General features: G+C 36.1%; 1 protein-coding gene across 6 annotated transcripts in view; it reads right to left on the bottom strand.

Annotated features, from left to right (window-relative positions):
* TRPC4 (transient receptor potential cation channel subfamily C member 4) overlaps positions 1-12,079 on the bottom strand; it is a 181,344-nt gene that overhangs the window by 134,701 nt on the left and 34,564 nt on the right. For 5 of the 6 annotated variants that reach the window (XM_036745191.1, XM_036745192.1, XM_036745195.1 and 2 more), the window contains exon 2: positions 775-1,293. The exons of the other annotated variant lie outside the window; for it this stretch is intronic. In XM_036745191.1, coding sequence (XP_036601086.1) covers positions 775-1,293 — 519 coding nt within the window. The remainder of the gene's footprint in view (positions 1-774; positions 1,294-12,079) is intronic. 6 annotated transcript variants of the gene reach the window in all.

Here is a 12,079-nt window from a genome sequence, read left to right on the forward strand (position 1 = left end):
TCATTTCTTTTGCTACCCTTGATGTTTGTGTTATTGGGTTGTTGATTTTTGGTTAGTTGAAGTGACCAACTATATATTTTGGCTTCATAAAAAAATTTACATGAACATCTATATTATTTCCTTGGAAATTCTGAATTTCATAGTTATGTTATTCAGAGTGACTGGGCTACCCAACAAATAACATCACATTACCATGTGACTGGGATAACCAGGTCTTTGAGAAAATACCTAAAACCTCAAGTGAGAATGCCATACTTTTCGAAGAGGGTAGTTGATAAAAATAAATAACAGATCTGAAGCAAGGATAATTGCTCGTTAACTTGAACAATGGATAGAAACCCAAAATCTCATCCCAAGATGTGGAAATAGCTTAGGAGAGCAATCAGACTTCTATCAATTTCTATAATCAATATTCTCATGACAGATCAAGAAAACAAGAGTATGGTGCTATGGTCCTTGACTCAGTTGCAATATTTATGGCTTTTCATTTGTCATAGCAAACAGTCCCATCCTAGAGCAGATACCAACATTTAACACTAACTATTCATAATAACAATTGAAAGAATGAGACATGTCAATGTCAGCATAATGTCCAACCTTAATTTCTCCAGTAACTTTTCTAATCAACCTTAATTGTGTTGGACAGTTAAAATTTAGAAAGAAAAGCCATAAATGCACGAAAATGTCTTCTGAGCAACAATTTGCTTCTGTCAATAAAATTTAGGGAACTAAAGATAAATATCTGGTTATTAAATATTGTCCAGGGGCACTCACCTCTTTTTGTCGGTACTTAATAGCCAACTTGAGTCTTGCAAGGTCATTGCCACTTTGTTCTTCTATCAAGCTGTTATCATCTCGATAATTCAGGATGATTTCCAACTCCCTGGAACTCCTTGTCTGGTCCAAAAGGTCCTTAGCAAATTGTTTGCACTGCCGGGATAGTTCTTCATATTCAGATTTAAATTCATTTTCCACTTTGCTCAGTTCTTGCAGCTCCCAACTCAGTTGAAAAGCTGTGAGAAATGGATCCTCACTTGACAATGCAATCAGAGATGGGCTTGCCAAGGCTTTATAGATATTGAGTCTGGAACGAGAATGACGGAGGCTGTCTACATCTGAACTGGAGACACATTCAACACAATTACAGCGAACCTCATGGGGCCTAGGTACAGAAACACCTTTCTGAACTAAAAGTTTTATTATCTCATAATTATTTGTATGAGCTGCCAAAATGATTGGTGTGATATCTGGTGTGAATTCAGAGAACTGTTTATCAAGGAGTATTGGAGGGACCTGAAAGAAAGAAAAAAAATCAATTAATCAGCAAGCACTTATTAAGCATTTACTATTTGTCAGATACTGCTCTGGGGACTAGAAATAAAAATACAAATAGTGAATCACAATGACTATAATTCAAGTCTTTGTATTTGAAACAACTTGCTAGGGCAAAGTTGAATGATATTAAAAATATTTTTCACAACTATCATATAGAATTGATCTGGCTTTCATTTTTCCCCCTGAAATAATATAAAATCGCATCAAAAATAAATTCTTTGCATAACAACACATTTTATCTGTGCCATGAATTTAGGTATTGTATTATAACTGATTCCCTCTCCCTCTCCCTTTCATTCTCCATCTCCCTCCTCTCGGTGTTCTGCCCAAAGGAAGGTACAAGGTACATTTCGATGTCTGAAGGCTGCCTCCTTAACTTGGAGTTTACTGGCTAGATTTCTTTCTCAAAAACTAAGCCTTAAACCCAGTTCACTCTGGAGTTCCATAGGCTGGACAATAGGTTCTTGCCCTCCTATTCACAGAGTGAATATAAATACTAAAGAGTAACTGTTTCTCTTCTGGCTGGGAACCCTGAGGGTCTTCCCCTCCCAGTTTGATTTTGTTTTAAATTTTGATTAAAGGGGCCATCCCTTGATTAACTTCTTAAAGAGGCCTATTCATTGAAAGGGCATTACTTCACTCAAAGTGAGAACCTGAAAAGACCCAGGGTCTCTCAATTCTTCCTGGGCCATATCCAGTCATCCTGGTGAATATCAGGCCACTGGATCCAGATCTCTGGAGGAGAAAGTGAGGATGATGGGGTGCTTGTGCTTGAACCCTCATTCTAACATCACATTTCCCCTCAGCCCCTGCCTGGGTGCCTGTGCCTGTGGCAGAATTCCAACTTCAGAACACATGTAGTTCTCAAACATTCTTTCCCAGGCAGCCTCTCTAGCTAAAGGGCAGTGTGCCCCAAAATTATCTCTGCTTCTTCCTCAGTAAGCAGCTATGCCCAATTATAGTTTGATTCCCAGGTGTTGATAACTGGTCATATACTGAGTCTAACATGTATCCTAGACGTAGTTCAAATGTATACTCCCTTACATTAATCTTGACTAACAAGGCATTTGATGGAACCTAGCCAGTATCTCCAGCTAGCCCTGAACTCCTGGTGACTTAGTGACGTTTCACAGGCAAAACCACATCTCCTCCTGGCCCCGCCGTGGGCTATTTGCCAGTGAACTCTGGGTAAGATACCTGTGCAGTAGATACAAAAAGTGCATGTTCCTTTAAGAACTGACAAACCCCTAATCACGCCCTGACCACTCCCTAATCCCATCCTAACACACCTGATTGACAGATTTCACCCCTAAATCTTGTACTTAAAACTTTCCTGTAGCCCTGTATGGTTGCAGGTTCCCTAAGAACTCTTGCCCGCTTTATTAAAGCGTAATAAATCTTTGCCTCCTTGACTTAAAGAATGCTTGGGTCCGCGAATTCATTCCAGGTGGCCTTGCCTTGGGAATTTTGGTTTGGGATTTCTACATTCCTGGGTTCATTTCTCCCTCTACAAGGACGGTGACCTTGCACAACCCTCCCTCGCTCAAATCAAAGTCAACTGCAAGTCATGGCATCATCTCCCTGATGTCATGGTCCTCTTCGATAATGAAGGACAAAACACAATTACAGTAGAAACTTTCCTATTAAAGTTTCCCTTAAACGCTCCATGTCACTTTCCTCTCCCTCCTTCTCCAACTCTCTGCTTTTTAGGTGGAAAATCATCTCCAATATATTCTTGTCAATGAATGGATATACAGTTGTTTCCCTTTTTTACCTGATAAACCTTTCAGTGGAAATTCTTTTAGATATTCCTTGTGAGAGATCATTTTTACAATGGTCCATCTTCTTTCCTCTTGATACTCAACCTCATTGTAAAAGGTAGCAATTTTCAGTGATATGTTATTAAGCCTCATAACTCCTATTGTCAATTCATTCTCCCTAATATACTTTAAGGGTAAAGCACTTAAAACTTATTCACTTATAACTAGGCATTATTACAAAATATTCATAATTCTATTATATCAGCAATAGATATTTTTAAATTTTTCTCAGGGCTACAACAACATTTACATTTCAATATTTTGGTCTGCCAATATTTGAAAGATACTAAAGGTTGAGAAAACAATGTTGAATAAAGATAAACAAAATATTAGGAAAACCAAAAATGATTCCCAAATCCTACACATGACAGTTAAGTGACATATGATCATCATCAAAATGACATTTTTGCAACATATGATAGGAATGGAAAAGTTTGAGAGTGTACAAGAGTATTTATTGAAAAATATGGAAAGTCACTCAATCAAAGGTGGTATCATCCTTAAATGATAAGGATTTACTACATATGTGAAGGCAGCTAGGTGGCACGATAGATGGAGTACAGAGTTCCATTCTGGCCTCAGACACTTACTAGCTGTGTGTCCCTGGCCAAGTCATATAACTCTATTTGTCTCCATTTCCTCAACTGTAAAATGATCTGGGTAAATAACTGGCAAAACTCTTCAGTATCTTTGCCAAGAAAATCCCAAATGGAGTCATGAAGAGTCAGAAATGACTGAAAAATGATTGAACAGCAGCAACTATATGTATGTATGTATGTGTATATATATATATATATATATATATATATATATATATATATAGTGACTTTTTAAAAAGCCAGCTATTTGAAATAGCCATTTATTATATAAGAAATAATTCTATAAAATTTTAAATAGACTTCTTCTTACTTTCTACTTAATGTTAAATTCTCCAAGTCAAGTCAAAAAGTCAAGAAGTACTAATTAGGTGCATACTGTGTCCAAGGCCCTAAACTAAACACTGGGAATATAAATACTGTCAGAAAGATAAACTCCTTGCCCTCAAGGAGTTTACATTCTAATAAAGGAAGATAACACCTAAAAGGAGTAAGTAATATTGAAATTCCTCTCAAATAGTAAAAATGAGTAAGCACTTGTGTGTGTATGTGTGTTTATGTGTGTGTGTTTGTGTGTGTGTGTTAGAAGGGTATGGAGGCAGATTGTTAGGACAGGAATTCTAAGTTGGCCATGGAAATATATTCATATAAAATATAAGTTCATAGAAGACAATATGTTCACAGAGTAGTTATCTTAAATAAGTAATGTTTTCTGTTTTTATTGAGTCATTTCATGACCCCATTTGGGATTTTCTTGTCAAAGATACTGGGTTGGTTTGCCATTTCCTTCTTCAGTCCATTTTACAGATGAGAAAACTGAGGCAAATGGGGTGACTTGCCCAGAATCACATAGTAAGTGTCTGAAGCCACATCTGAACTCCAGTGCCTCAGTCCCTCATTTGTGAAATGGGCTGGAAATGGCAAAAGACTCCAGTGTCTTTGCTAAGAAAACCCCAAATGGGATCACAGAGAGTTAGACATGGCTGAAAAATTATTGAATAACAACATAGTCTCTTTTCATTTTTCTAACATTTTCTAAATATGAGTAAAATAAATTAAAATCACTCTAGATATATTTTACATCCAGTAAAAACTCAATTCTAACCAAAGCCTAACTAATCCAACTTGATTTTTTTTTCTTCTTAATACTCAAACCTTAGGAGAGCATAGGAGAAGGGAATGCCAAAACAAGACTGCTGCAGGTAATGTATATTGGAATCTCTGTGAATGACTTAGCTATTCTCAGCAATACCATGATCCCAGACAAGTCTGATGGACTTAGGATGAAAAATGCTATCCATCCCCAGAGAAAGAACTGATGGTATCTGAATACAGATTGAAGCATGTTTTTTAACTATCTTCATTTTTCTAGCAGTTCCCTACCCCCAATTCGGTCTATGTTTTCTTTCACAATATGACCAATATGGAAATGTTTTGCATGATTACACATATAGAACCTATATTGACTTGCTTGCCTTCTCGATGAAGGGAGGTGTGGAGGGAGGAAGGGAGAGAATTTGGAATTCAAAGTTTTAAAAATGAGTGTTAAAAATTGTTTTTACATAAAACTGGTGAAAATAAAATACTAAATAAATTTTAGAAAAGAAACTATCCCTTTTATCACTTATTACAACACAATGCTATTCCATGACATGTACACACACACACACACACACACACATATATATATATGTACATATATATATATGTATGTACCTATATATATATATATTCATCTATCTATCTATCTATCTATCTATCTATCTATCTATCTATCTATCTACTGCTTCAGCTATTCCCTATTAATGGGAACTCTCACAATTTTCAGTTCTTTGCCACCATAAAATTAGCTACTATAAAAACTCTTTTTTTATATCATTAGAGTTTATTTTGCATAGGACTCCTCTCTTCTCTAATCTACCCTTCCCCTTCTGCCCTTCTCTCCTTTATATTCTTTTCTTCTTGTTTCTCTATTTAATGAAATGTATTTCTGTACTCAATTGTGTTTGTGTATTTTTTTCATCCTTTGATTAGTTCAGATGACAAGAAGAGTTTCGCAAGGAGTCTATCAACTGCTCTCCCTAGCCTTAACTCTTTGTTTGTATAGATTTCTCTTTGTATACTCCAATTGTGTGAGACAATGTCTTGCATGTTTCCTCAACTTCTCTTTTCATTTTTCCTTAAAAATTATAAAATAATAATAGACAACATTTCTATAGCACTTAGTATGTACCAGGCACTGTGCTAAACCCTTTCCAATTAATATCTCATTTGATCCTCACAACCACTCTGTGAGGTAGGACTATGATTATCCCCATTTTATAGATGAGGAAACTGAAGCAAACAGAGGTTAAATGACTTAGCTAGGATGACACAGCTAGTAAGTGTTTAAGCATGGCTTTGAAGTCAGGCCTTCCTGACTCTAAGCCCAGTGCGTGTTCTATTCACTGCATCACTTAGCTGCCTCAAAATACAGCAACCACTTTCTGGCCCTAAATCTGATTAGATCTATGTGAACTCTCTGATATCTGATGGCATCTGTGACATCTCTATGACATCTGATGATGATAGGGTTCTGAGGGTCCATGTGGATCATCTCCCTATATTATGATATAATCAGTATATCCTTGTTTATTCCTTTATTATTGTTGGTTTATCTTTACCTTTTATGTTTCTCTTAATTTATATTTAACTTCTTTGTTTCTACACAGTCTTGGTCTATTCATCAAAAATGCTTCAAAATCTTCTTTTTCATTAAAGGTCCTTCCTCTCTATCCCAGGATTATACACAGTTTGTTTTTTTTTTCTGGGTAAGTTATTCTTGGCTGAAAGTCTATAACCTTTGCCTTCCAGAATAACAGATTTCAAGCTCTAACTCCTTTCTACTGGTGGCTTATAATTTTATGCGATCCTATGAATCTTTGGTACTTGAATTATTTCTCACTACTTGAAGTACTTTTCTTTGACCTAGAGTCACTAAATTTTGGCTATAATGTTCCTAGGAGTTTCCATCTTTTAGGCTTCTTTTCCTGATACTAAGACGTTTATGCAATTTCCCTTCATGATTTGTTGAAATATGATTTCTAGGCTCTTTCTATCATAACTTTCAGTTAGTAAATGAAATGGGATGGAATAAGCATTTATGAAGCACCTAATTTTTGATAGGCATTGTGGTAAACATTTTACAAATATCTCATTTTATTAAATTAATTAAATGATTCTTAAATTAAATGTTTTCTAGGTCAGTTGGTTTTTCTATGATATACTTCACATTTTTTTCTTATTTTCCCCAGTCTTTTAACTTTATTTTAAAGTTTGTCTCATGAAGTCATTAAATTTTATTTGATCTATTCTAATTTTCATGAAGTTTGTTGCTTGAGTAAGATTTTTTCCTCTTGTGCCAAGTTGTTCATTCCCTTTTAAATTCTTTCTTCCATAGCTCACATTTCTTTTTGAATTTTTTCCTCTGATGGTTTCTTTTCATTTGTAAATATATGTAAACTACTTTTGAAACTCTTGCAAGAATTCTAGTAGAACTTATGTCTAAGCAATATTTTTGTCTTGAGGGTTGGCTTGTAGATGTTTTGGAGTCTTTTTCTTCTTTGGGGTTTATGCCTATAACCATAATATCCTTTTCGTGGTGAGATGCTTTGTAGATTTGTTCATTACTTGAGGCTACTTCCTGATTTTGGACTTGATGTTGTAGCCAAAACTTTTACCTTTCTGGAGGGACAGTCTAGGCTGCTGCTGATTTTTGTCACTGTAAGATTGCAGGATTAGCTCTGGCTAGAGACCTGCAAGTTTTCAGTGCTCCCAAAGTGGTATGATCAAGGAAAAATTCCAATTGTGGTTCCACTGCTCTAAGCTCTGCAAATTCCTGACCTGGGTTTATTTCTGAATGATACACCTATGGTCTTGAACTTGGTTGGAATTCTAGTACATTGCTACTAAACTCAGCAACTGTACACTGGCTCAAAGCTCTGCTGGTTCAGAAGAACAGAACTACAGGCTCACCTCTGGTCTAGGATTCCTGCCCTAGTTACTCCACTGCAGGGTTCATACTGTGCTGGAAGCAAGAATTAGGACCTTACTCTATTCCTGGGGTCATAACCAAATATTCTTACTGAAAAATTCTTGCTTCTGAACATGTTCCTTGTTCAGTACACTATATAAGACCAACTGCTTCTCACCCTGGAACTCCAGTCATAGATACAGGTCCCCTTTACAGTCAGCCCCTAGATTTGTGACCTAGAAATGAGTAATAAGCAACGGAATTACTAAGTGGTATCTAATCCTGTACCCTGAACAAATTTGGATGCTCTTTGCTAGATTTGGAACATTTTCTTGATATGGTGCACCTGCTCTGTAAAGCTCTGTGCTGGAATTCCTTTTCTAGCTAAAACCCCATTTCCAGAATCTGCAGATCTTGCTATTTGTCTTCCTACACTAAGCTAGGTTTGAAAAATGACTCAGTGTAATTTTTTTTCCTTTGGAGTTTCCAATCAATATGTTTCCTATTGCATTTACTTTCTAGATCTGTTGAGAGATCCTGTGGTAGCGTCTGAGTGGAGGGTCCACGTAGCAGGGTGGGGTATATGTGATGATGGCTCTACTTCCCCACTAATAACTTTGGGACAAAATTCTTACCCAAAAGAACTAGAGCACTGATTCATTGGGTTCTTTACTCCTGCCTAGCCTCAGTTAATATTCAATTCATCAGGATCCTTCATGTTCAAAGCATTTTAGTTCATTAAATCTTATTGTACATTTAAATACACATTGGCCATAAGCATACAATGAACTTGAAAATAGTTATCCATGATTACAGTTACATTTTGTTCTTTAGATAACAGCAAAAGGTATTAGAAAACAGGATGTAGAAAGTGGAATTGTATCCCTCCAAATGTCCTCTCAGTGATATTTCTACAGAATTAATTGCTGAGTGCCATAATAACCAGGAGTAAATGTACCATCTCTCTTATATTTGTCTGAACAGAAATAATGAAAAAGGAGAAGAAAGAGGATTACAAAAAGGATAAAAATAAGTATTTTTCAGCACTTACTCTTGGAATCTCTCTGTGCTATGCTCGGCTGGTGGATAAGAAAGAACCAGTCCTTAGTAAGCTCCTGACATCCGTGGAGACACAAGGAATTTGGACACACAATGATTAAATAAAATACGAGGCAATAAATTATTCTCTTGGGCAATTTTTTTAACATTTTTGGGTCAAAGTTAGGTAATCTGAGGGCCTTTCAATAGGTGGCCTCCAAGGTACCTTCCAGCTCTGACTCTTTGATCCTGTAATCTTATGATTCAGAATTAAGGAAAAAGTTATAGACACCAAATAGTATATGAGTGGAAGGAAGGAAAGATCACTTCAAGGACAGATTGATTAGGGAAGATGGAATTGAGATAGTTGATACTTAAAAGATTGGTAGAACTTGGACAGAAAGTGAAAATGATGGTGCTAGGGAGAGGGGAGAGAGCCTAGAGAGGACAAGTGGTACGATTAAAAGCTCAGAAACAGGAATGGACATCACCAGCATGGATAGAGTACAGGAAAGACAATGTGACAGCATGGAAAGGGTAGTGGACCTGGAGTCAGGAATATTTGCATCCTGACTGACATACATACTAAATGGGTAACTTCCGGCAAGCAATAACTTCTCTGGGCCTCAGTTTACTCATATATAAACTGAGGAAGTCTCAAAACATCTCTAAAGTGCACGTGTCTTTTGATATAGTGACACACCTATTAGACATATACACCAAAGAGATAAAAGAATGAGAAGAATGACCCGCATATTAAAAAGACATTTATAATAGCTCTCTTCATCACAAATAAGTTTAAAATTAAGGGGGTGATCACCTATTGGGGAATGGCTAAACCAATTATATTATATGAATGTAATGTAATATTATTGAGTGGTAAGAAATTATGAAATGGTCAGTTTTAGAGGAACCTGGGAAGACTTCTATGAATGAGGCCGAATGAATAGAGGAAAATCAGGATAATGCAACAACAGTGTTATAAAGAAAAGTGATTTTGAAAGACTATAAAACTCTGTTAAGTGCAATGATAAACTACTATTGCAGAACACTAAAGATGCAACCTATTTCTTGACAAAGTGCAATAGAACTCAAAATGTAGGATGAGATATACATTTTTGGATTTGATCAATAAAGGAATTTGCCTCACTTGATATACATATTTGTTATGATACACATGCTTCTTTTGTTCAATTGTGAAGAGAGGGGGACTGGAGGAGAAAATAAATACTTATTAAATGAAGAAATAATAAAATTAAATTTTAAAAAGAGGAGGTTTGATTTAATAGCCTCCAAGGTCCTTTTCAGCTGTAAATAGAAGATCCTATGATCCTGTGAAGTTTGGAAGTCTGAAGTAAGAATAATGAGTCTCTTGATTGATCGGCATAGTTTGAATTTCACTTTAAATATTTGAAAATTTTTAAATAAACCACTCACTAATTGCCTGTGAAAATTTATGTTCCCTTCTATATGTTTATTTCACAGTCAATATGTATGATTTATAAAAGTTAAATGTAAAATTACACAGGTCAACTTTAAAACTAAATAGCAAGGATCTTGGAAATGGTAAAAGAAAATGTGTATCATGGAATTTAAAGAAAATCGGTAAGCCAAAATCTGTACACTAAACATGTAATATTTTCATAATCATCATCCTAGCATGCCTATGGTGGGCACTTCACAGCTAACTTAGTAAATTCGAGTGCCGTGCTGTACAAATGTCTCCCTGTGTTGAAATAGGAGGAAAACCTAAAATAAAATCAGGCAAGGGAATTGGATCCTGATACTAGGGAGAATCATACAATTATAGAGCTGGAAAGAAACTTGAAGATCATCTGGTCCAACCCCTCTTTTCCCAGTTGACAGAAGCAGCTCTCAGATGACCTAAATGATTTGCTCCAAGGCCACTTGTCTTCAACTTCCTATTGAAATATATGGCTATCCCAGGAAAATTCCTCTGTCCCATCTTTTCTTTGTTGAAGAGGGGACAAAGATAGTATTGGCCATGAAAATATGAGGATCCTCTCAAATCATTTTATCCCCAAACTGGGATCTATTGTTGTTGTAGAACTAAGCATTTTAACAGAGGAATTAGAAAGGAGCTCATTTGATGCTTTACATTTTACTCCTTTCTGTTTTCCATCCTTTTGGAAGAAGTATAGAAAATCAATTAATCAATGAATAGGATGATCCTAGTGTTTCCTAATTACTCCCAAGCCTGTAGTTCAATCTTTTCAATTTGCAATTCTTCTGAAATTCTCAAAAGACCAAGCCAGTTTTCTATCAGAACATCACATGGTAGTAGCGAAAAACATGTAATTTACTTAAAATAGAAAAGCAACATAAAAATCAGGAAAAATCCATAAATATCAAACACTCTTAACAGCAATGGCTCAAGATAAACCTTCCACAAATTTTCGCAGATGTAAAGTTTTGACTCAAAAATAGTCCATGTGCCGCTCAACTTGAAGGAAAGGGATTAATAAATTGCCTCTTTAGGCAACCACAAAAGTTGTTACATCTCAGTTCCTGGGTGATAGTGCTATTTGTTCCCTAAGAGATCAGAAATCTGCCTTCCTTATCCTATATGAGAAGGCTGAATTCTTCAGGGACTTGAAGAGAACAGACCACATCCCATTCTAAGTCATGTATCAGTAGGATTGCAGAAACATCTGGAACTATTGTATTTCTCTGCCAATAGCAGGAAAGGAGTGGAAATCTCAGACTGCTCCAGATACCTGGCAGGATATGGCATACCTTACTATTCCCCATCCCATCCACCCTATTCCCTATTTCTTATTCTGTTTTACTGGCATTCTGAGTTTTTGTTGCAAACTCCTGCCTCATAAAGTATCTCTGTGGCACTGTGTACCTACTCATGTACTCCCCAGTTAGATAGACTATCTCTGGTTGCAAAGACTCATGAGAAACTAAATAAATTCCTTACTAGACTTACAAGTGGCAAAAGGAGGAATAGAAAATGGATAATCTACAAAACTGGATAATCTACAAAACTGGATACTTAGCCCCTGAATGAGTGAGAATTGGCTGTATTTGAGAAAAAAGCTTTCAAATGACATTTCCCTCTTTTCTTATAATGCACGTTTGCATTATAGGTTCATTTTACAATTCAGCAAACATGCACACCAAGGTTATAATTTATCTAAAGTTACATGGTTATCATTCCACCACAGAATACTTCCCAACTTAGAAGATCTCTCCTTCCATGTGGCTCCTTCCTCTGATTGGTCAGTTCCTTCCAGCGCTTCAATTTTAAG

This window comes from Trichosurus vulpecula, chromosome 2, assembly GCF_011100635.1.
Source record: "Trichosurus vulpecula isolate mTriVul1 chromosome 2, mTriVul1.pri, whole genome shotgun sequence".
Classification (NCBI taxonomy): Eukaryota; Metazoa; Chordata; class Mammalia; order Diprotodontia; family Phalangeridae; genus Trichosurus; species Trichosurus vulpecula.